Source organism: Pararge aegeria, chromosome 4 (genome assembly GCF_905163445.1).
Source record: "Pararge aegeria chromosome 4, ilParAegt1.1, whole genome shotgun sequence".
Classification (NCBI taxonomy): domain Eukaryota; kingdom Metazoa; phylum Arthropoda; class Insecta; order Lepidoptera; family Nymphalidae; genus Pararge; species Pararge aegeria.
The window spans coordinates 5,210,661-5,237,720 of NC_053183.1; the positions used below are offsets into that span (position 1 = coordinate 5,210,661).

Here is a 27,060-nt window from a genome sequence, read left to right on the forward strand (position 1 = left end):
CTGTCTTAACATCAAATATAATTAGGAACTATTTTTTTACTTGTATTTTATCCGTTTGCCCAGCGAGGTGATTATAGGCAAGCCATACACCATTAGGAGAGGCCTTTAGTCCACCAGTGGAGTGTAATAAACTATGGATTAAAAAAAAATTACTAAATATTTGTTCTGTAAGTATTTGTATCGTGTAGGAAAAATATGGAAAAGTAATTTTTTAGATGGAGTTTATTGTAAATATCGTTTGTTTGTTACCCATGATCGGTTCAACCACTGTACCAATATTGACGTTATTTTGATAGAAGCGGTCATAGTCTAGTGGTGAGGCCGTCGGCTTTAGGTTCTTTTGGATGTGGATCCCCGCCACGCACCTCTGACTTTATGAGCGTTTTAAGGAATTCAATTGACTTAACGATGAAGGACACTGAGTAAACCTGCATGCTTGATAGTTCTCCTTTATGTTCTTAGAGGCGTTTGAAATACATCAAAACGCCATTGGCCATCGTGGTGGAGAACGGCCTAAACCCTTCTCATTCTGAGAGGAGACCCTTATTCTGTAGAAGGTCGATTGCGACGTAGGCTAAGGTGTAAGAAAATTTGGAAATGAAACATAACACACATTATCGAGGAAATGTCTTTTTTTGCATTTATTCATATTGTACAATCTTATAATATGATTCATTCTGCAAAATTTTACATGCGAGCAAGAATTCATATATAAAACATCAGCTCTGTCGTATTGTACATAACGATTTTACCAGTAGGTATAGTGAAAACATGCGTATAGTATTTAGTTTTAGGATAATAAATTACTTAATTACTAAGTTAAAGTTGGTTCTTTATTAATACAATATCAATATGATGACTATCGGAAGTTGTTGACTCGTACCAAAAAAACTTATCTATGGTGCGCTCTCGGTGCCGATGAACTTTCTATGCTAAATTAACAGTAATAATAATTATTTATTAAATATAAAATATTATTTTTTGGTAAAGCGTTTAGACACAGATATAAGGCAGTCATCTGACATGACTCACTTATTTCGCTAGTGACTGTTACGACCCAACAAGCATGTCGGAAGCCTCATTTTTAATTAGTTCCGCTATTCCGCAGTATTATTAGGTTTCTGTAAGAAAAAACGCACATGGTTTGTTTAAATTTTACAGCCCTATTACATTTATTATTATTATATGTAACAAATCAAATATCACTTTGACTCCATTCATTACATTTTATTTTCTTTGCCAAATATTTCCATTGCAACAATATTTTTCCACAAAATTCGCCATTAGCAACTCAACCCAGGAAAAAAATTTTACCTTAATCTACTTTTGGCCCTTTTGGCTTTTTTCCTTTTCAACAAGCTTTGTTTATCTTATTATAATGTCGTTGTACCTAGCTCATCTAACTGCGTCACAAAATAAATATTATAATTAACAAAATTTTAATTTAATATAAATTATCAAATTCATTATTCAAAATAATAACTTACCTTTTGACAAATATTTGATTCGCAAAAAGTAATAATATCGAACTATTAAAGATGAAGATTATAAATATAATGCAAACAAATTAAGTAAACCGTAAAGTTAACCTATTTATAAAAGATACTGACATTAATACGTAATAACAGTGACGCATGTTGTCGAATGATAAAAAACGTATAAGAATATTGAAATGCCCTTATCTGCAGTTAAGGTAACTATTACATAGAACGATTTTTTTCATTATTTTAAGGCAGTGAAACACCCAACTTAAATTCAAGGACAGTTGGGGACGAGATTACCTAGCTAACGTTATTATTAACTAGTATATATCACTAGATTTTTCACAACGACCTCTACACAACGGTCGCGTATATATTACAATATTTACACGTCTTAAATTTGTATGCATAGCTGATAGTTCATTGCTTCTTAACGTTCTTATAAAACAAACAATCTTTTCGAAACTTACGTTAAACGTATATTTTAAAAATAGACAATTGAACAATTGTATCAGAATTAAAATATATTATATATAAATAAAATAAAAAACAAAATTAATGTATGTATCTAGATTACTGTTTTTTTCTGGTATTTTCGAAACATATTTTTGAATAAGAAGTTATGAAAATATTGTTTAGAATAAAAAACAGTTAAGAAGACATGGACTTTAGTTATAAGAAGGTATCACGAACACTAAAGCAGGACGCACTCCGCAACTATTCACTCAGTCATCGAAAGTCCATCGGCTTATTGTATTCTAACACCCCAATGACAGAACGGAAACCCTCATACATCTATACAATAACAATAATATAAATATTCGGGTAATGTCAATCCTTTAAATTATAAAACTACACAGAAGAAATCTAACACTCTGAGATCAAGGGTAGTTAACCAGTTATATTGTAACACTTATTTCGCTGCGAACTACACGCTTTGGGCTGCATATTTTATTCGGTAGTATATGTTAGAAACCCGAGGCATTTTCTTCATAAACTTGACATCGGCTACGCAAGCCGAAATTTCGTTCGGCAAAGCTTTGCTGAATTGGCATGTTTGGGTTGGATCAGCACAATTTCAATTTTGTTCTTTATGGATTCCACATTCATAGCTCTACTGAAAGAATGTTGATCGATTGAAAAAGTCGGTGGTTGAGTTTTACCGTCCGGCTCGGCTGGCCGCTAGTTGCACTGGCGGCTAAGCTTAATGGGCTTGTTCTCGATGTCTTTTATTGCCCGGATTCGCCGAATAATGACGAATGCTTAAACGCGTAGCACGACTTATGTTAGCAAATAATACCTTTAAATGTTTAACAGCGTAGCTATTATTAATTATATGATCAAATCAATAAGCAATTTCAAAATCAGTTTGTAGTTTTGTAAAACCATTCATAAAATATTAATAATGTTTACCTACTCTGTTTCGCAGCCACACTTTTAATGCATAAACAAATACAATACAATCTAAAAAGTTATTATTGAACGTAAAATTATTAAATTTACAACAAAAATTTGCAACTCAATAAATTATAGACTTCTAAATTGTAACCAAATACATTTTTGAAGGTGCATTCAAAGTAGCTGCATTAAGTTTCGATGGTCAAAGACCGTGAACTATGGACTATGGATACTATTGCCTGCATAATCCGAGGAAGATGGACTTTGAACAGTAGCTTGTTGAGCGGGTTCTCAGGCCATACAATGAAAAACTTACGGCGAATACCAGTCTTCTTCGAAATGATACGACCTTAATGCATCTTGCCTGCCCTGGTCGGCCCTCAAAGCCTACCCTATGCACTGGCTATGAAGTACATACGACCTTCATAACAGCAAAGCGGCTGCAGTACTGTGACTAGTTTCTTTAAACTAATGTAATGAATTACGCTCGTAATAAAATTGTATGGATAAAAAGCTCTTGATTGGTAGATTCTAATATCATACACAATACGTTCCAACCCAAAATGACAGCCCACTAACGGAAAAGTCCATCTTGTATCTAGTAACAGGCTTAGTCTATCAATGTAATTTTTTGCCACTTTGTTGGTTTAGGCATCTAATTTGAATATACCCAAAGATAAACAAACTGTAACATCTTAAAATTAAACAATTTATATAGGATAAATTTATTTTATAAAATATAGAATAAACGGACATAATATTTTGACACAAACATGTGACCCTGATTTTTAAATTACGACCAAAAATGTAAACAAAGGTGTTGTTGTATAAGAAAATGTTCATGAGGCAGTGACGTTTTTTATTTAAAAGTATTCTAATTTGAAAAAAATACTTTTCAATACATTTGCTCGATAGCTGAAGATTGTTGTCCAGAACTGTATACAGAAAATTAAGGCTGATGTGAAGTTTATAATCATAATGCGTATGTAACGCAGTAAATTTAGTAAATAACGAACTAAGTTAGTACATTGCAATCAGCGGTCAAGGTTATGGCCTCCAAATACTCGACAGATGAGACAGAGTTTAAGCCATTGAGGATATTATATTTCATTTTCGAAGATAAATACTCTTTGGAAGAAATTAGAATTGAATAAGCTTCTTCAATTCTGATCATCTTCAACCTAAAGAAAAGGTATTTTTGCTGGGTTACTGAAAATTATAGTGTAAAATATGATTTAAAACCGATAGATATATATATAATATTTTAAAAATCACCAAAAGAAAAATTTGAATATACCAATTAAAAATTTTTTGAACGCTTCGCTTCATTAGTGCCTGTGATAAGGTCTACATGAATAAGACATTTCTGAATTAGAATTTGAATAAACACCGTGTTGTGGGATACATTATAATATTGTAATATATAGGTAGTTTAAAATACTGCATCGTCCTTACAGCTTTCAGTGCGCTTCTTATTATTTTCTTTACAAATGTATTGAAAAACATAGTATTATACAAGCGTGCATTGATAATTATAATCTCGGCGCTATAAACACCTTCGCCTACGGATTTATTAATAATTTTCGAGCCTTTACCTTAATTACCGACTTACCACACTTGTAAGATCTATAAAAATCATAGTGAACTTAAGCAAACAAATAACATTAAAGTAAAGTATTTTATATCAATCAACATTGTTATATTTACATTTTTTAAATCTATCACTTGTTATCTTTGAACACATTTTATTAGTAGCAATAATATCATTGAATTTTAATTATAATTTATAAGGATCGCGCGAGTGAGGTATCCTTGTTTACGATAACTTGATAAGTCATTGTGTGTGGACATTAATTTGTTTACGTATTTTGTTGGACTTAAATTAAATATCAGAGTCAAGCTACGTTTTATTTAAGGTATTCTGCGAACAATAACTATATACAATTGTTAAATTTTCGACAAATAACTTTAACAGCGTCTACGCAATTAACGCCGTCCATTCAATATCCCGCGTTTCATATTCAGTAAAGGGTGACTAACTAACAGGCAAGATGTCGTAAAAGGGAAAATACTTTTACAATACAAACTAAAAATCTTTAAGAGATGCAGTGCTTTTGTTCACATATGAAGTACGGTGTGAACTAAATATCTTCAAGTTTTCTACGACATTTAAAAATTAGTGGACCCAGTATGATACCAAAAAAATAAAGTTAAAATTTGCATGAATTTAATTGCTCCATAATATTTGCTTAAACTAAAACTTTGTCTCATTCTGTACCTATCTGTATTTATATCGCGGCTAAGTTATAATTTTTTTTAATTGTATAGTATCTTTGTAGTACACCGACGACTAAAAATATGTAAAATATGGAATTGAGTATGTACTTGTACCACCGATAATCAATATGGTTACAGCAAAAAAAATATCAATGAAAAATTATTTAATCCCTTCTAGGATAATATAAGCGGTCTTAGTCCATGGTATGCACTGTATTCTTCACTATGTTCTTCATATTTGCACAAAATCTCTCAAATCATAATCTTCATATAGGCAGTATGCCTAAGATTTTTTTGAACAATTCATAATGCAGGGGGATTTTCTGTTTGATATCATGTGCCTTTGAAATGTCTACCCTGTCCAAAGATATATATATATATATATATATATTATATTTATATATGTAAATATATATCTGATGCGTTATATGATGTCTGGTCAAGTGCACATCCTCGAACTTAAAATATCTTCTATTCAGTTATTGTGTTGGATAACTCATTTCCACAGATTTTGGCTCTATGTTCATGCGCAAAGAGTCGCGACTATGTTAAAGTTACTTGTCGTAAAAAATATCGAAGAGAATATAGAAATATTCCATTGGTTTTATTCTATTGAATCGAGCTGCGTGTAAAGGAGTAAAAAATTTTTGACTGTGCACACAAGTGGTTAAATCACTTTTTATGTTTATTCAATTTTATTATAATACCAATATCAGAATTAAGAGTATTAAATGAATGGAGACGGTATTTTTTTTATGAACTACCCACTAGTTGCAACGCAATGTATTTGTTTTAAAAAGATTTTGCTTTATACATTGTGTATTAATGTACTAGGTACTAGAGCGATGATACGCAAAGTGGTCGATAACGAGTCTACGGGTCGACCTGAATGGGGTCTATGCGGAATGCGGCGGAAAAAAACTTGAGGTTCCATGAGATGTTAAAGATCGTGGAATCGTGGACTATGTTTAAGCAGGCCGTGACTTTAATTGTGGCTTTAATTATTAACCTCCATAATTTTCTTAGAGTTTCGCAGACAAAACGGTATTAAATTAAACCTCACACTTAAATAAATGTTCTTTTAAATTCGGTATTAAAATTAAGTTTTTGACCAGTTTGTTATTCTTGAGTGACATGGAATAAACTCTTTTGAAGTTGATGACTTTGCAAAAATTCTAAAGCAGGTGGTCAATCCAACACTAGATAATATGGTAAGTATTTTACAAAAGAAATAACAAATTCTTGGTCATAAAATAACGAAACGAAAATATTAATGTCGTGTTTATTTGATTTATTCCGTCCCGTATTTTCGAATACGACTGCCATCTTCCCATGGATGCCATAAAAGGCGCAAAAGGAATAAAATTAGCTAGACTAATAGTAGCAAGTTTTCGAAACATGAAGACAAATTATGCCGACACCGAATTTCAGTATGATTTACCTACTGTTGTACAGTAAGTATTAGAGGAAATATATAGTTACTTGTTACTTGCAGCCCAGTTAACGAAAAGATTTGCAATTTCGTCTCTAATACGTAGTACGTTATTACTCAAAGGCTTTATATTATAAAAAAGAACATAACAATTCTTTATACAAAATTTGTACCTACAATCATCGCTAGTCAAAATAACCACGCAATCATCATTCATAAAGTTCCAATTTAGTCACAAGACATGCATAACGTTAATAAACGAACATTTTTTTTGACAGCAGTAACAAACGTTTGCAAAGAGCTTACACCCATTTCGAACACAGCGTCTCCGTGAAATTAACAACTTTCCTATGCAATCACACAGTTCTAATAATTAACCTCATTCATAATAATGTTATCACAGAAAATCATCTATTTACAATTTTGACGCACTTAAGTTTTGTACGTAACCTATAGCATGCTTCGTTACGATCTTATGGTTTAACGATTTAGCCTCGAACATTAACTATTGTATTCTTGTAGAAAAAATATATCTAATTAACTAGAACTCGAATCCAACAATAAAACAAGTTACTATTAAAATTGCTCCTAAACGTTAAGTCTAAATCAAGAATTAGAATTTCACTAAGCTTTTGACCAAGTGTATCAAAATCTAGTATCATAATCTACAACAAGCGTTTAAAAATTAAACAGACTTATAATGTCTTGAACTTACTAACATTATAGCCAATATCAATAATAATGTTCGAGGTATTGCTCACGCTTTTAGTGAATATGATAATGGAGGTTTAGTTTAACCTGGTTTAGTTCTTACAAGATGAACATCAGTGATCGTACCTGTCGGAATTGGCTTACTACTTACAGCATACGTTAAGAGCTTCGATCTGACAGGATCTAATTTTTAGTACAGTAATGGGTCGAAGGATAAGATATTGGAATAGGTACTTGAGTATAATTTCAAAATCAGAATCATTTAAATTAACTTACAAATAAAAGAAACAGAAAAATTATAATTCTCTATGGATGCCTCAAGAGACATAAACTTGGAAGAAAGAATATGTATATTTCGTAAAACCTAATCAGCTCAAATGTAAAACACAAGAATACTGGATAAGTTTATGAGCATCTTAAAAGTACTGAATGAAAACTCTGAGAACCTGTAACATTCTAACACTGGTATTTGCATATTATAGATTAAACAATAATAGTAGTAATCCAATAATATACTTTATGTTATTGTATATTAAAAAAGGATGTCAGATTGTTAAACTGTAGGCGTCAAATATCGTAATGGCGGTGTTGCCCTCATAATGGAACCATCCTCAGGTCTTAATGGCACCACGGTCAAATTCATATGTTTATTTCATAAATTTATATTACACTCCCAGAAGGGGTTAAAATTTTAAAAGGTTTTTATGTCGAAACAAGCTTCCAAGATTGTGAATATTTTACCGTTGTTACAGGATAAATCATAAATAACTATGTCAAAATAATCTGATCTTTTCTCGATTTATTGTATACGGTCTCTTTTATTTAGCATACTAAACTTCACCGGTGTATCAACAAAGCCTAGAAAATATTTTGTAGTAAAATATATAATAGTATGATGTAACTATGACCTCTTTACAGGTTATTCGTGGCCGTTAACGTTTAAGTGGTAAACCAATTCAATCAGTGCCTTCGATTATATATTATGTCTAGTCATCAGGTGGCTCTAGGGAGATGTTGGCAATTTCAGTATTTGATTCATTTGTGGCCGAATAAGTTAACGAAGTCTTATATCGTTGATTTTTCGAGCGTCGATCGTTAATACGTCGGACTGTTATTTGTTAAAACAAGAAGTCTAAAACGATAAGGTAGGTGGTTAAACAAGGATTGTTGCATAATATCCAAGAAAAGGAAAACAGTAAAGGAAGCTTAAAAATAAGCATACAATCTGGGAAGATTCTTGGTGTAATGTAACTCAATCTAACAAGCTTATATTATTTAGTTCTGAAAGTGTTTTAACATGTAATACCGCTGTTTACTTTTAGTGTTGAATTAGTTTTGGCGACTTTCCAGTTTCGATACTCTCATCTTCAAATACTATGCTTTGTCTAATTTAGGATGATAATTTTGACAGGTCACATAAGGCATGAGGTATTGCATAAGCGTTTGCGATCCTATCCGAGTATTATTTTCATAGAACTTGGAATCGACAGTTTCATGGCAATGCTGTATGGTCAGATTATAATTTATGATACAAAACATTTAGTACCTACCACATTTCTTTTTTTGATAAAATCATTCCCATCCCAGTTTTAACCGCTACGCCACTGGCAATCAATGGACTTCTAATTTTAAAAGAAAAAAAATATTTTTTTATTGCAAATAACTTTAATACTAACAAAAAATAATTATTATGTGTATTCTATTAAATGTGTGTATGTAAGATAATAATGTAGATTGAATGCTTTATATATACAACCTAAAATAAACTATGTAAAACTAAATAAAATCTAAAACGTCTTGGAAACCACCGCAGAGGAATGACTTGAATGTTAGATTTATTTTATTTCACAAATGATTTCGATAATCTTTACTTAGTTGTTCTTTATACGTGGGCCATTCACTAAGTGGGCGGTAACCATCTATGAAGTACGACATTATCTGTAAAATGAATCACTGGATAAGAATACAAAACTTTATGGGCGAGCCTGCCAAAATTATCATCCTAAATTAGACAAAGCATAATAATACCCTGCTGCCCGCAGGACGTCATATATATTTTTTTTAACCTAAATGATAATGCGATATAATTTCGGATGTTGACCGCAGTGGTTTTATAATCAAAGTTTTGAACCTTGTATGATGATTTAATTGTATTACAAAATTAAATCGTTGATAAAAAAAAACATAAATATTATTGACCTTTTGACCTGATTGAAGTCGTTAACATTTCGCACGTCATAATAGCGCCGCTGATCCCAGGCCAGATACGTTTGTTGGACTTTAAAAAAAACCATAGAGAAGAGAAATTTGCCATCAACTCCCTAGATTTCATATTCAGAAAGTTTTAACAAATTGAATTACTGATTGCTTATAATTTAAGGTGAAGCTTTTGGAGCGAATTAAAAGTATGTAATTATTTTAATAATGGTTTAAATTACAAATTTTATCATAGTGAACACTATGGGAGTAGTTTTAAGTTATCGCTTTTAAATATAATTATTAACCTAACTTTGTAGTCGATTCTGAAGGTAATTTTGATGCCGTTTTTATTTCAATGCTGATATTCTATTAAAATTTTCAAAATTTAAACATTTTTAAATATACTTGGTCTATGGATGATTAAATGTTACCTAAATAATATAAAATACTCTTACTAATCAGGCGAAAAAATCTATTTAAACAATAATATATCATTATTAATCCAGTCAAGCGGCTACCTAAAGGATCTTGTCACATTTGGTCTTGTTAAATTAGTTAGCGTATATTATCAAAACAGAAAAATAATAACAGAGGCACTATACAATTATAAGTAGTTTATTTAGATTAGTAAAAAAATGATTATTTAATTCAGTAGAATTCAGTGGATCAGATTTGACAAACCTCCATTTCCAAATGTAACAAAACACTAGTAAACCTATTGACTGGCCTACACACGATTTAACAATTTAAGTAATAATATTCTGCAGTACTTCATCAAAGTTTACATACAATTCATATTTATTTATTTAATTGTATTTAAATTTAAATAACATACTCATAGATATAAAGCACTTTGGGGAAGGACAGCAAATTCAATAAAAAATGTTCAACTTTTTATTTAGTATATATTAACTAAGTAAAAATTATTCGCTATGTAAATATTTTATACATTCCTAGTACTTTTTCATTTGTTCCAACGATACAATACTAGGTTCTCCCACAGTCTGATTTCAACATGAAACGAGCTCGGTGAGGCATCCCAGAGAGCTCGTTGCTCTACGGGAGCGGGCGGACTGTGGTGACTGATCTGTGGGCCGTCGCGCGACCGTCCGCGTTGCCGGCGAGGACCTCGGCGTCTGTCGTTCCAGCAGGCGATTTTTTATGTAGACTTTATGTAGTGCAAATTTAATATAGAAAGTTTACTTTTAAAATACAGACTAATAACTTCATTTTATGTAAAAATCCTAGCGCAAACAAGTTGCCTGGCACTGTTTCGCAACTCGAATATCTTAATCGTAATATAAATCAAAGAGTAAAATTTTAGCGAATTAAAAATTAAATTTTCCAAAACTTTGTAAATACTAGAATTCGGTCACTCGAAGGTCGCGGAGGGCCGGTCGCGGCGGCGCGTCCGAACGGCGAGCGGCGAAAGTCGTCCGTGACTAGACACACGCGGGCGCGAGCGAGCGCGCTAATTGTTCTGGGGCGCGACGCGTCAGAACGTGTGCGCGTGCAGGGGGGGCGAGTCGGGGGCGGGGGGCGCGCGCACGTCCCACTGGGAGCGCGCGCGACGGCGCCGCTAGCACCAGTCGTCCTCGTCGGAGTCGGAATGGCGCGCACGCGGCTTGTACCCGTTGGGCAGGCGCGGCGCGGCGGCGGGCGATGGCAACGCGCGCGCCCCGCCGCCGCGCCCCAACGCCAGCGCTGCCTCGTAGCTCAGCGGCGCCTCGTAAGCGCGCCCGCGCTCCGTCTCGTAACCCCAGCCGCGCCTGCCGAACTCACGCCCGGTTTCATTGAGACTTTTCGGAACACAAATGTTATATACAGTTAGTTCAATCCAGTAGACCAATAGTGGAAAATTAAAAAGCCATAGAACTCACCTTTCTCTAGATCTATAGTCTCGGTGTATCAGTCTTTCAACTTCTCTGCCGTACTCGTACTCGTCGTGCAAAGGCTCTAACGGTTCTCTCGTTGTATGCCTCAATGATAACTGTCGAGGCAATGGATAGAATTAAGAGTTAGAACAAAACTTACAATGCCTTGAAACAGTGAACATATTTCTCACAATTGCGTCAAACCAAGGCTTTGGTCTTCTGATATCGACTTATCCTTAGGTAAATATCTGTTCGATTGGTCAATAGATCTCAGTCCCACAGCAGGCTATAACAGACACTGAAGAGTGATAAAAAACAAATTTAAGATAAGTTCATACGTACCTAACCCTTCATAGAAGTATTGCTATAGAAGCATGCGTTACTTTGAGGATTTCCATGATATATAAAAATTAAGCTTGACGGAATATAGCAATATATTTCGCAAAAAGCAGGACAATCTGTATGGTGTAATTTTTAATATCTTCAATCTTTATACTCCACACCAAACAGATTGGCAATGTACCCTCTACGCATGTTTCGCTCCGAAAACGGAGCATTCTCAGGTCAGGCATAAATTGTTACGTGGATACGTGTACTTCATAGAAGTAAACATATCATAATATTGCCTATGTCACAGAAGTGTGGAACAACTAGAAGTTTAGAATATACCGGAACTATTTTTTTATATATCTACTTACGTGCGAAGGACTATGGCTGATTCTTGAAAACGGTGCTTGTTGTTTAACATGTAACGTGGACGGCTTCGTCGGCGTCGGAGGCAGCTGCCGGCCGCGGCCTCGCCTGCCCCCTTCGCGTTCCCACGACCGCTCGCGCCATTCCCGCCATTCTCGCTCTCTTTCGCGCTCGCGGTCTCCACCTATTGATGCCCAAACTGCTCTTTGAATAATTTGAGCGTTCTAATATCTGGCCAATTGCAATTACTAACATTGTTGTATGATGTTTGAGGCGTAATAATAAGATGAAAGAAGAAAAGAAAGGAAAATAATTAAGACTGTAAAGAAAATTATGTAGCCGGGATAACAAACAGATGTGCAAACAATTTTCTTATGAATAAAACGTAACAATTTTCTTTGCAAGCGTTCCCCACATGTAGAACATGCGCACAGCGGTCAACGAAATCTATCATCATAATTTAGGAACAGATTATATTTCAAGGAGCAAAAGGTCTCTTATCAGTATTAAATTACTAAATGAAACATTTCACTTCAGACCTTTTGCTTTACAATTATCTGGTTTAACGACGTAAGAAATAGAGTTTGAATTTCGAAGTTCTTATAATTTATAATATAACAATCAATCGTCGTGTAAGTATAATCTTACTATGTAAGATTAGGAGGGGTATCTAACTTGTGCCGCTTTGCAAAGTTTCCTTGATGGAATTTTGAAACCACTATATTTTTATTGTAGACAGTAAGAGCCACAACTGAAACGGGTGCTGAAATGTTTGAAATAAGCAGTGTTAGCTTTATTATTAATTTCAGTAGTGTCTCTTAGGTAAGTAGGTAGGTATATATTGCTTTAAGCAGACTGCGTATTGTGGTGTGGTGTCGTGGGCGAAGTGTCGCTGTGTGAGGCGAGTGGATCTCACCGTAGGTGTGGTGTGGCGGGCTGGGCGATCGCGAGGGCTGGCTCAGGCTGGTCGTGGGGTAGGGCGCCCTCCACTCCTTCCCTGCTGTCAGGAATACCTTCATGTACCTTCCACCACGCTATATCCTATGCCCGTCGGATTACCGACCTAATTTCTTTACTCACAAAGGTGACTCTTAAAGTTTTGGACGTTTGTCAAAGGTGGTTTTAATCGTCTTTTGGGGATGGAATCGGACAGGTTGGGAAAGTTTCTAAGTAAGGAAAAATTTGTGTGTCCTAATGTTTAGTTTGTAGGACACAGAGGAAATCTTCGTATAGTGTGTACAGGAATTATTATCTACTATATTATATGCTACGTTATAAATTATCATACCAACAAAATATTCAGAACCAATTTAATCAAAAGTTTCATCAAGCGCTTGCATGCTGCATGATGTAATTGATGTTATTTCAGTGCATGCGCTCCTGGCAATACCTTAATGAAAGCAATGTGCAACCAAATTGGGCACCCGAATGTTTGTAGCATGCAGCAGGCAATACAATTTTGATAATGATAATAATTTATTTTACAAATTTTTATATCATGACAGTGGAATAACAAACGACAATTTTGAAAATACCTTTATTAATAAACAAAAAACTTAAATTCTATAATATAAGATCAACATGGCCAGGTGAAAAAAATATTGTTCATAAATTATAAACCAGTAAATGAGAGTACCAACGAGCAATATTTAAATAGAGCTATATATTAACTACATAAAAGTATTATACAAAACTAGCATCTTTGTATGTAGGTATAGCTAAGATAAACAATCTTTATCTAGTATTATGAGATAATTTGTTCATAGCAACGGCTTTGCCTTCTGAAAATCTTATCACTACATCTACGAAACATGAAATTCTACAACTACCTACTTTAAAGCTAAGGTTCCCATATTCTCACAAAACTTTCAGAGTACCTTCATGAGAAGAAAAATGTTTGCAAAACTGTTTTAGTTTCATTGACTAAATCTAAATGAAAGTTAATAAATATGCTTATAGTTACAATATGCGTGAAAACTATATGAAAAATAATGAGGTCAATAATAGTTGAAGGCGGAAAATATAGCTTGTTAATGGTTTGATATATATATTGGAATGAATGATCTGTTACTTTATTGTATTATTTTTGCGTTAGCATTAAGCTGTGAATCTGCTGATATGGAATGTAGGGAAAATAAAAGTAAATCTGACATAAAAAAAATAATGCCTGTAAAAGAACAGTATACCTAATTAATAGTTAAATGATACCAGCAGATTCACATTGTCTATTCATGTCAACAATCTGAGGTAGATATTATTTACGCTATACCGGTATCAGGCCCTTACTCTCTTGGACCATTACTTTTATCGTCACAACTGTGATATGAATATAATAGAGAATTAGGGCACTGAATGAATTTGAGTGTGCAAAATGTAATGACCCCAACTAATATAAATAATATTATAGATGTTGCCAGAAACTGTAGTAGTTTATTCCGTTTACCACTCTCACTGCTATATATCCTGCCTGTACGCCGTCAAGCATTAGCTAGTAGTAAAACAATCACCAACGAAGTAGAAGACTTGTGTGAGTAAAGTTTGAAATGAGTTTCAAGGAATACTCTCAAAATTTATTTCAACTTTTTATCTTCATTTTAACCATTCTTTGTGTAGGTTCATCGTAAACCTTGCTATTATTAGTCTACTAGTTAGCAGTTTGATTCAATCTGGACTCGGCTTAAATAAAACCTACGAATTGGATTTTGCTATCTTGACGTTAGGCTCGGAGATAGGAAAATAGCAAATAACATTGATATGTCGGTTCCGGTATCTCTAAAATGTAGCATCAATATTCAGTTTTGCGGATCGGTTTGAAATTTTCAATCTGAAATTCCTTACATTTTGCATACTCAGCTCCCCTTGACGCTTTCTGTATTATTAACGTTATTTTAAGACTTTAGCTATGACTTCAATACGAATGTACTTACCATGTGGGTGGTAGTGATGCGGCGCTCTGTGTGTTCGGCCATGTCTTTGATGCTCGTGTTTGACAATTTCTACGACGTTGTTAACTGTGTCGGAGAAGCCAATATCGTGATGGTAACCTCCGTAGTGACCTCTTCGTCTTGGACTGGGACTTCGTCTGAAATATAATGCGGTTCGGTTTTAATATGAAAAGATAAAGTTAATTTTTATGCGTTTTAAAGCGTAATTTTCTAAGTTAGATCGTTATTTAATTTTTGCATGCTGAGGTAATCTCTTTATGGGTAAGTTAAAACGTATTATTTTTTTACTAGCTAAATTGTGACTTAACAAAAACAAAATCATAATCATAATTCGGTGCATGCAGTCAAAAGGCAATTATAAGTTAGATTAAAATATCGAAGCTATGAAGAGTTATCGACGTTGTTCGATTACTTTCACCCCTCCGTCTTTCCATCTCCGCGTTCAGTCCCGAATTTCCGAATGTGATCCAAAGATTTAAACAGTTATATAGGTACTAGCTGACCCGCGCAACTTTGTTGCTCAAATCGGGTATTACCGGAAAACACAAATAAAATGTCATTTTCTAAAAATTAATATTCCGATTCCGAGATTCCAATTAATTCCAAGTTTAAAGATATAAGATATGTTATCGCCTTATTTTGACAAGTTCAATATGGAAGTAAATTTCCCTACCCAAATTTTCAGCCCATTTTCTATTCTTTTAACTGTTTTTTTCAGTAACTTTTAATACCAATTGACTTTGATACAAAACCTTGTACCCACTGTACAATTTCCTACTTGTTCATGATAGATTAGCCTGAGAATTTTGAACACGTGTGTTTAGTTTGAGTAAAAGCAGTTATTTCGATATCACATACATATAATTTCAGTGAATTTATTTATTCAACGTAAAAAACGAGAGCACGCCCATTAAGTATCGACCGATACTTTTTTTGAATATTTTTGCTGATCAATGTGTTGTTAAACTGAATTACCGATTGGATACTAATTAAATTGAAATTTATCATTCAAATTTGACAGTAATGTATATAATTAATTAAACCTTAACCTGTAAAATTTTTGTTTTTTCGGTTCGTCGGTAATAGATTAATGTCGACAATAACGTAGGTCAGGGCTATTTCTACGATTGCAATCTTTGATTTTCTTAATTTCGGAATAAAATTTAGTCAAATATAAGATGTAACATATCACATATATCGTTGGTTAGTTTGAAAGTTTAGCTTGAAGGTTGTTAATAATGTTAGTGGAGTCGTTAACCTCCGTAACACTTGTAGAATTAGAATCGTTATTAAAAGTAATTTTAATTTTAATGATTGAGTTCGTACCTGATGCATATCCTATGAATAAAACACAGGACATAATATCAGTTACCCTAAATCGTTTAGTTTGTTAGTTGTTAAAAATGTTAGTCAAGTCGTAAACATTCTGAACATACCATCTATTACTACGATATCTTCTAGATCAATTTCTTCTTCGATGACGCTATAAAATAAAATAATACAAAACCAACTTAAAACAAAATAAATTTAACTAAAATAAATCAAAAATAAAGTTCGGTATATCCATTCGGTACAGGAAGTCAACAGCCAATTGGGTTTTTGAAAATTTTTTTTTAAGTTTTTTACATCAAATATCAATATTATTAATAACAAAGTTTTAAAATACATAAAAAATCCATAATTTTATTTTTTTTCAAAACCCCAATTTCACTTATCGAATTTTGTTATGAAACATATCTATTAGTCCTATGAAATAATTTATCATCTAAATTCACAAACAGACAGACAGACAAATGTTTAATATTTTTTTTTTTAGATTTAAACACATATTTTCTGAGTATTTTGACGTTAATTACAGACACTTTCACTTAATTTTTTGCATAGATAAATACGCTTATATAATCGCACGATAGCAACGCTTGAGAATTCAGCTTTACCTAAATCATGACCTCGATGCTATGCTTACGCTCTGCACACGTATATGGTATGGTAATATACTAAGTAACTTACGAAAAACTGTTGAGTAGCAAAGTTTTTTTTTTTATTTACCTTAAACTCGATGATCTTCCGTGATGCCCATTTTGGTATGTATGAGGTGCTTGTAATCTCGCTTCGTCTAATGACTCCATGGACGCGTGTTGTGATCCCACATCTTGCAACTCCAATATCTACATGATTAGGCATTATTATTAAACGACTTGGTTGAAGCTATACGCACACGTTCAGCAGTTTTAAAATTCCATTAAAATTTGCTGTCCCATATTTACAAAAAAGTTTAAGTTACCACAACATCGATGCACATCTAGTGTGCCTAAGTACATTTGCAGTGCATGCGTTTGTGCTCGATCGTGCATTACCTTACCAATCTATTTAAACACATCAAATACTTACCCGAAACTATCAAGAGTTAGATCTACTAGTAAAAAACTAATTATTATTAATATCATGCGACCTTTTGTGAATTATATCTCATGCATTTTTTATATTAGGTACGTAGATTTAAGAGTAGTTTGATAAGTTTTTAGTATGGGCATGATAGTATTTGTTTGTGTTCGTGTAACGGATATGACAGTGCTGCGTCTAAAAAACAATTGAAATATTATCCCTAGTTGAAACATTACACATATATCATTCACTATTATTTACCTAATCTTAAATCATTCGTTATATAAACATCAATATTCTACAATTCATACTGCATTATTACATTGAAAACAATTACCTAAACATAAACAACCTGCAAATTTCAAATCAAAAGTTGTTATCAGTACAACATAATCTATAGATACAGACATGTAATGGGCCTAAGCCCCTAATTGCTGGTATACGATACTTAGGCTAACTGCAATAAGGGTTATTTTTAAATAAGCTAAGACAAAACGAGAACATTAATTACAATAATATCTTCATTAGGACAACACAGCGAGACTAACAATTTTATAACACCAACTATCTAGAGCAAAAATTATAAATATTTCAACAGGGTTAGTAGTATTAGTAGGGCACACTCAACATTAATAACATATGCAAATTAACACTGAACCACGAACGTTATAGTGATGATTTTAATTCAATAATATCATATTGCCAGTTTTATATATCAGCTGAATAATTTCTTAGAGGGAATTGATGCTTTGACGTTTTGACTTAGGGCAACGTTCGTATTATTGAACTGGGATTGATCAACAATAAGTATGATTGGGTCAATAGGGTCCAATACCAACGAGTATTCACCTTTTTGTTGTTCCTGCAACAAAAAAAAAGGAATGTTTATTATCTTTTTTCATTTTAACTTTACCTAAGTTTAAATGCTACATGTCAAGGAAGTAAAGTGCAACTTTATTGACCTTTAAGAAGCTACCGTTACATTAAAGATAGAAGAAGTATTTATTCTTTAAAATCAATTTAGAGCTTTCAAATAAAATGATAAAACAGTATACAGCCTAATATTAATATAATGGCCTTGGTCTTGTCTTTATAGGGGAGCCCTGCGAAAATAAAATAATAATAAAATGACATATATGACATACTATTTATTTATTCTTTAAAATAATTGTTTTATAAATATAACCTAAAATAAACTATTTAAAACTAAATAAAATCTAAAACGTCCTCGAAACCACCGCAGCGAGGCACAGTTCTTAAGATGCTGGCAGTATTGCCCCTTTGGATGGCCAAACTAATTCGTTGGCCAAGGTAACTGCCCGCTGTAGGATCACCGGTAGACTCGATAACCCTTTTCGATAATTCTTTGAAAAGAGCTCTTGCCTCCGGACCCCACGGTCCCAAAGTCTCTACTCCAAAAGGCACAAAAATGAAGCTGCTATCCAGGTTTTCATATTTACGCCTCTTGGCCTGCTCGGCAATAGCAGCCGCACTCACCATTGACGAGGTGGCAAGGTTTTTGACATAGAATGGAAATAAAATAATAACAATAACAATTCAGGACCTAGATTTGTTTATATTAAAATAAATCTCTGTACCGACCGAATAAACTATTATATTTAAATTCAACTTACTTGAAAGATCTTCTTGAAGAGCGTTTGGCGAGATTTGTTAAAGAATGCGGATCTTCAGCGTGACCATTTGTAAGTGCGGGGATCTCATGACTTAGAGAGCCTGTCCGCGAACCAGGGCCCAGTCCCGCCGCAACATCCATCAGGCAGTTAAACAAGGACGCCTTCTGCACCACGCACCCCACATCATCTACTCTCCCCATACATTTGCGCAATCTCATGCACCAACCTCTACCGCTGATTAATCGATATATCTCACGAATACATGAGTATGCGCAAATGCCCCGTACAATACATATCCATGCTGGAGTTCGTTAATATGTGTTTGTATTTCTGTTCGTGTTTTGTCCTGTGTAAGAGTTTTATGTGACATGGCTATGAAATCGAACATGGAATGTATTCATAGTGTTTGTGAAGATGAGATCAGCGTTCTAAGACCTGAGAAAACACCTAACTCATGTTATTTGTATTATACAGCTTGGCGGTGATACTCTGTGAGAAATCGAACATAACTTTTGTGTATCTGTTTTTTCCAGTGCATTAAGGTAGGTAAATGTGCAATTATAAGGCCAAATGCTGCAGGCCGATTTGAAATGCCAATTTGTCTTTGTTTTTTTACTTTTTCATTTTTTTTTATCATGGCATGCGTAGTTTTTGGTCATTATGGTTTATAATCATTTAAAATATCAAGTTTGCTGGCAAATAATAGCATAGCGCAAGAAGCATAAATTGTAAGTATAATAAATTCATACAACAGGCTTCTAAAATGAATAATAATTGAGCCGAAATGTAGTTTGGTCAAAACAAAATAGATCGTTACGCAAAAAACAAACCTGACAATATTCAAAGACAAAAATCATGCACAGTTTCAAAGTACATACTTTTAAAAATAACAAACAATTCTCGATTAAAGATATTACATAAACAAACTATATAAAATAGCCATTGAAAAAAGATTCTAATGGGGATAAAAACTACATGGCACTTCTAGATCTACGACAATCTTTTAAAACTCATCAACATACACATTTCCAATGTACTATATACGTTTTAATTTTGCAACTATAGGACAGGTTACTATTGTTATTGTGGTTTATTAAACCCTTACTTTTGATTTGAACAAAAATGTGATTAAATTTTGTCACAACTTTGTCTACACTACCAGCGAAGTGCATCATAACCTAATGCTATGTTCCTTAAATTTGCTATGTTACTATGTTATATTTCAAAATCTTCTAAAAGATATTTATCGTCGACAAACTTGTCGATTTAGCAATTATTTTATTTCTAGCTTTCATATTCATAGAAATCTTTATTCAAACACGATGCGAAAGAAGTTTGTAAAAAAATTATGGAGAAATAAATAATCTAGAATAGTGCAATAAAAAGGTATTCAAAGTTTCGTTCCGTAAAATATTTAATACTACCGGCTGATTGGCCGTTGGGCTATTCTCGCTGAATGCCTGAAAAGTAAACCACCAATGTAGTCGACTCATTAAGAGTCGATTTCAACTAAAGTGACGTATTGCTGTATTTGACATGTAATACAAAAGAACTTTTATGTTTTGGAGCCACTTTATTTCGTTCAGTCAAATACTCGGTGGTGGAATAAGCTAAATTTATCTAAAAATAATTAAATACTCTGTTTACACAACAATACATCGACGGGACGACAACACAACAATCTATTATTATCTAGCTATTATGTGAATTTTATAAATCTAAACAAAGGTTTAAGGGTCCATCAACAAACACTACTTTTAATTGTGTAGTTACAGTAAAACCTAACGACGATTATACTTGGCTTAAAGGTACTAAATATTGTGCAGAGAATACATTTGACTGTAGCCACATTCGTTAACTCTGGCTTCAGTTTGTCTACACCTAAGGTTATTAAACTCTTGAGAGATATTCATATAAGTAATCACGTGGAAAAAGTAAAACAGTAACGGTGCATTTTAGTAAAATCTGTAAAGTAACTCACCTGGCCCCTATTTGCATCCGGTTTAAACCTTGTTGTTCGCCAATTTTCTATGATAATAAGGCCTGCGTAAATCTTCCCGACCGTCAGTTTTCCTGCATTAAGAACATCTCTTCGAGGCACCAGCAAGTCTAACATCTTCTTTGCTTGAAGTGGCCAAATGTGAGTTATTGTTTCTCGGAGATCTTCATCGGCTTGGTCCATTTCTTGGGCTGTGATATTTTAAAATTAGTATTAGCCTTGTCTTTTTTAATGCAATAATACTAGAGGTATCAAATGTTCCTCACCGGATCTCATTTTAATGCTGAGATTTTCTCGTATTAGGGCAAAAAGCGTAGTAGTAAAATTAACTTTCCCTTCTTCATCTAACGGCATATTCATTCGTATTAACTTTTTAAAAGCCAGCCTGTTTGGACACTTATTACCAAATCCTAGTGGTGGATCCATGTTTTTTAACATATCGTACATTTCAGTGTAATGAATTTTTCCGCTGCAACAGAAGCATGACATAGAAACCGTTACTCATTCCTGGTTTTGCTATTTTTTGGTAAAGTAATTTAGATATCTTTACTTACGTTGCGTTTGGATCATATTCAGCCCATATTCTAACAAATTCGTCTAAATGATGTGCTCCCAAAATAGAAGAGTCTCTTGTTAAATAGTCAAAGTTATCCATAATGACGGCAACAAATAAATTTAACATCTGAAACGAAATTAAATTATTCAATGGCAATATTTTTTTTTTCAATACTAAGACTAATTGATTTAAATAAATGTACTTACAAGGAAAGAACAAAAGAATATGAAAGAAACGAAATAAGCATAAGCAAGTGTGCTGCCACAAGATTCACTTGGAGGTTTATGAGCAGCTTTATCACACTTGGCTGGTTTTAAGCAAGCTAACATTATATTCGGCCATGATTCACCCGTAGCACACCTAAAACAGAATAAAAATACAGATTAAAAACAAAACGCGAAATATTACTTAACCACAATTTGATTGATTGATTGAAGTGTTTGATAGTAAGTGAGTGTATAGTGTCAAATTCTTACCTAAATAACAACATAAGTGCTTGAATAAAACTCCGAAAATTATTATGTCTGTTCATATCTGATTCGGCTGCTAATTCTATATTGCCAAAAACCTGTAAATTACCAAAATTATAATAAAAGAAAGCCCTGATGAAGATTCTTTATATTTTATTGTTTTAGCTAGCACTGTTTACTAAACAATTGCTTACCTGCATCCCAATGATAGCATAGATGAAAAATAACATTGCAATGAGAAGGCACACGTAGGGTAAGGCTTTAAAACTTTGCACGAAAGTCCAGAGAAGTATTCGAATTGTATAGCCCTGTCGAAGCAGCTTGATCAGTCGCGCGGCTCGAAAAAGGCGGAGAAAACCAACGTTGAATGTATTCTCCTGCAAAATCATTTATTTGTCTATTTCAATCTGACTTATGAAGAATAATATTGAGTCGATGGTAAAGTTTTGTTCTTAAAAGTTAATAAAAACTTTGAAAATTTACTAAAATAAGACTTTTGAAAGATAATCAAAATTAAATGCAGAAAAAAAGAAAAGAATCATTAAAATTTCATAAAGCATTCGTTAAGCTAAGATAACTCCACAATTTTATACAGATTCATTTTATCTTTAGTCAAATTCACACGAATTTATACGTAATGTTACAAACATCGTAGAAAACAATAAAATAGGTACAACGATTATAAAAAAAAATCAAATATACACTACTAATGGATTTAAAGTCTCAATAGACATTATTTTAAAAACTTTACTATGACTCAGTTTCTAAAAAATATTATAATTTGGGGGTTTCAAAATATCAAAGGCTCATTAACATGAATACTTATAGAGGTATTCCATGAAATTCAAACTAAAATAAAAGTAAAAATGATCTAACATGATAAAAACAAATTTAATGATTGAGATCTAGACACTATTATAAGATTGATATTAAATTTTGTAATACAGACAAAATATGAGATGAGAAAATGATTTGTTCACCATAACCATCTAATACATTTAAAACAAACGATTATTAATCAGCAAATACAATATCTACCTATTAAAAACACTAGCAATTTTTTCTATGACTAGCGAAAATAGTCTAAGACTTTCTTCGACGGCAGAACACCAATTTCACAACGCTTTTACTCTAAAATTCCAGTAACACACCTAGCACACGTTTCCTATTTATAAAACTATATATAATCTATAGATCAAAATGTCAACGTTCTAATACTACCAAATATCAATAATTTTGATCTATACAAATAAATTCTAAGCCATCAAGAGTAGTTAAAAAATTCTAAAACTCCTAGCATATAGTTGGATAATTTACCTGCTGACAGGATATGTCAGCAGCACAGTTTTCGGCAAGGTCACTCTGTAATCAGGATATACCTTCATTTGACGGACAATAATTAGGCAGCGATGAAAAACTTAATATTAAATCTTTAAAAATAACATGAAATAAAAACAGTTATTTAAATATTTAGATCAGAAAATTAATTTGATTACTTACGCCAAACTCCATAATTAGGGCGTCAATAATACTTCCAATGACCGTTATAAAATCAAAGGTATTCCACGGGTCTTTGAAAAAATTCTGTAAGTATAAAATCGTGATTAGTAACGAGATTCTTCTTCTACGGATACGATCAAAGATAAATTTATGTACTTTCAGATAATGTAATTTATGTTTGAATAAAAATAAAATAACATTTTTAATAAAATTAGTTTGAGAAATATGAAAGTAAAAGAAAATTAAAGGGTATACAAATGTACACTTTCTATACAGAGAGGATCATAAAAGGACATATTACTTTGAAGGACAGGATTTAGGACATCTCTCTTAGTAATTTAGTTGATATCTATAAAAAAACTATGATAATTATATCTTGCCTATAATCTATAAAAATTTATAAAGTGATATAAAAAAAAACTATTTAAAAATATTGTCAATAAATAAGCGAGCATCTCAGAAATATTCTATATTATTTCTAGCTTTAAATAATAATTATATTCAAGTCAATATTGAATATTATAAATAGCTAAAATTATATATACTTGATCTTATGATGTGTATTTTATAAATTAGGATCATAATGAAGATTCTCAAGAAGTACACTTTCTAATGATCAATGTAAATACTTTTTTTTTACTACATTTATCTTGCATTATGAGAGTCTTCAATATCATATTTTTTATTTAAAATAATCCAAAAACCAATTCAGAGAATTACAATTGGCTCATAACCCTTAAATAATACGGATAAACCGTATCATCGATATTACAACTAATCAAAAAGTGGATCATTCTTACCGTACATCCGAAGGCAATTAACTTCAAAACGGTCTCGAGAAGAAAGAAGAACGTAAAGACTATGTTCATGACTGTTAACACGTCCATGAGTAGTGGTGGAGCCTCGTGAAACTAATACAAAACCAAGACCAATTTTTTTAGAGGTGAATCATCAAATCTAAGCTAAATGCTACCAAAAAATTACTTAACAATTTAATTCTCTAGAGTAACATTAGCCTAAATTGATCTAGCTTTAAAATTCAAACAACGCAATGGTTTCACTAACCGCTATTTTTAAAGAAATTGGATGGTTACATAATTTTCATTAAGTAACAGTATGTGTATTTTGTGTGTGTTTTTCATGTAGTTCGGTTTCGAGCCAACACTTTGGTGTGTAAAATTTGTATCTTTTTGTTATTATGTGATTAGTGCACGTGCTTCATGCAAAGGCAAAATGTACATGCACACAAGGCATCACATATAACATTTATTGTTCTTTTCCATTCTTGTAAGCTATGCAGCAACACGTGAAAGTATCATATTGTGGAAAGAAGGGTTAGTACTGACCTCGTGGATCCATTTGCAGATAAGGCCACCACAAAGATAGCGCCAAGGATGGAGAGTAAAATAGTCTTACCTTTACCAAAAAGCGCTGCTAATTAATAAAACTGAACAAGCCATCATTAGAAACCACATAGTTAAGGAGCAAGATAAACAGCGTTGTTACACCAATTTGAGACATGCAAGAGACACAGGCCATGCTTTACACTGAACTGCAAATAAATTGTTAACATTGCAGCACATTACTATTAGAGAGAAACCAGTAGGGAATACGTGGAAAGGGTTAATATTTACTTGGCTAAAAATTATCCCATACAGTCATGAAAATACACAAAAAGTATGTTATTAGCAGAAAGAGTACATTTGTAATTTCCGTTTCGTCTTTCTCTGATTGATAAACCTCAAGTGTCAGTTTTAACTGTGTTACTTGTGTACTTACTTTGACACCATAAGCGATGATTTTCAACACTGTTTCCACGGAAAACATTCCAGTAAACCCCATATTCGAATACTTGAGGATATCCGCGTAGACGTCATTTTGATTATAGTACTGCCATTATGTGATGACGTGTCGGATAAACCCATGGCAATAAAAACATTTATTCGTTATATTGTTTTACGTACTTTGAATTAAGAGATATAGTAGAAAGTAAATGTACGGAATGCGTTAGTTTTGATGTTGTTAAAAGTATAGATTCAGTTACTAAAAAATAAAAATAAAACAAAAACGGTGTCTAATGTTAGAAGAACAGTATAATAATAATATTATATATATATATAATAATATTATATATATATATAATAATATATATATATATATATATATATATTATCAACACCGTGGAATTAAATGCTAATCGCTAACTACAAAAGAGGAGATGATGAATTCAAAGAACAGAAATAAATATGTGATTAACTTAAAGAGAAAATAATAATATGAAGGATTCGTCTAAAATTTGAGTATTATTAACAGTATTTAATTTTTTTAGTTTATTAAGAACACCAGAAAGTGTGCTTTAATTAATTTAATTAATAATTTAGTATACACAGATGTACATGAAGCAGCCTGAAGCCACCGGCTTGGCAGAAGGCCCTTCTACCAATCATGCATATTTTTCACACAAAAACAATTAAGATTAGGCCGTTATATAAGAATCATGCAACACGAACAACATGAATGGCTTCATGCCTGACCTGATTCCAGATATCATGTGCACAAGCACGGATAATTAAATAAACTGTGAAGTTTTTGTGCCGAAATGGTGCTGGAAAGGATAGGCTTATCGTGCATAAACACTTATACATAAATATTAATGAATAGCAAGCAGGGACTTAGGATTACAACACAAAAACACAGGAATAAACAACAAAAATGTTGACGTTACACTTGATTTTATAGGCTCTGGATCAATAACGGCGCATTCCATTGCTGTGTACACTGACGCCGAGTAATTTCATGGTATACATTTTTGTGTTGTGTATGTGTGAGTTTGTAATGCATGTTCAATTTTGGCAGTACTAAATATAGCCAATTATAATGTATTCAGTACATGTACTTGTATTACTAGGATATTCGCAATTCTTAAGGTTAAGTTTTACTAGCTAACACGAAAATAAAATATCTTAGCATAATAGACAAGTATGACGGCAAATTCTTCAACTGGGTTCGGTGCAGGCTTTCGTGAACATCGGAGGTATGGTGACTACACTAATTTTTCTTAAGTGCCTCGTGATTAACTTCAGTTCTCTCACATTCTACATAAATAGTGATCTTCTTCTACATTCCACATTTTGGTGCTTCGTTTGTTCAGTTAATAGGTAAAAAACTTAATTAAGTCGGTTTTCAAGTGTTAAGTTAAGATTGCTTCTGCAGTTTGAGATAAGTTATGAATGTCATATTAAATTAAATTAAATTTATCCAAGTTAAGAATACATACCTTCATCATGAGCAGTAATGTATTTAACACAATGAGTGCCATGATGAAATACTCAAAAGGCGTAGAAACTACTATTCTCCACACTTTGTACTTCAGACTCCCTCTTTTACTTGGCATATACCGCTCTAGAGGTCGGGCTTCTATCGTGAAGTCTATACATGATTTCTGAAAATTATATTGTAGGAATAACATTATTCTAGTACATTTTTTTAGGTTCGCCGTTGGGTTG

General features: G+C 32.8%; 1 protein-coding gene across 2 annotated transcripts in view; it reads right to left on the reverse strand.

Annotated features, from left to right (window-relative positions):
• Positions 1 to 11,047: 11,047 nt before the first annotated feature.
• Positions 11,048 to 27,060, reverse strand: part of LOC120623516 (voltage-dependent calcium channel type A subunit alpha-1) — a 45,775-nt gene continuing 29,762 nt past the window's right edge. The window contains exons 23-40 of one of the 2 annotated variants that reach the window (XM_039889567.1): positions 26,832 to 26,996; positions 24,355 to 24,465; positions 23,555 to 23,638; positions 23,372 to 23,416; positions 22,249 to 22,431; positions 22,061 to 22,152; positions 21,791 to 21,944; positions 21,583 to 21,710; positions 21,295 to 21,497; positions 21,011 to 21,219; positions 19,030 to 19,193; positions 18,245 to 18,257; positions 17,060 to 17,178; positions 14,993 to 15,147; positions 12,982 to 13,062; positions 12,071 to 12,264; positions 11,379 to 11,488; positions 11,048 to 11,297 (exon numbers count right to left, since the gene is read on the reverse strand). In XM_039889567.1, coding sequence (XP_039745501.1) covers positions 11,078 to 11,297; positions 11,379 to 11,488; positions 12,071 to 12,264; positions 12,982 to 13,062; positions 14,993 to 15,147; positions 17,060 to 17,178; positions 18,245 to 18,257; positions 19,030 to 19,193; positions 21,011 to 21,219; positions 21,295 to 21,497; positions 21,583 to 21,710; positions 21,791 to 21,944; positions 22,061 to 22,152; positions 22,249 to 22,431; positions 23,372 to 23,416; positions 23,555 to 23,638; positions 24,355 to 24,465; positions 26,832 to 26,996 — 2,430 coding nt within the window. In that variant the 3' untranslated portion in view covers positions 11,048 to 11,077. Of the gene's footprint in view, positions 11,298 to 11,378; positions 11,489 to 12,070; positions 12,265 to 12,981; positions 13,063 to 14,992; positions 15,148 to 16,446; positions 16,494 to 17,059; positions 17,179 to 18,244; positions 18,258 to 19,029; positions 19,194 to 21,010; positions 21,220 to 21,294; positions 21,498 to 21,582; positions 21,711 to 21,790; positions 21,945 to 22,060; positions 22,153 to 22,248; positions 22,432 to 23,371; positions 23,417 to 23,554; positions 23,639 to 24,354; positions 24,466 to 25,333; positions 25,445 to 26,831; positions 26,997 to 27,060 lie in introns of those variants that run through there. The other variant, XR_005658710.1, reaches the window with a different exon arrangement.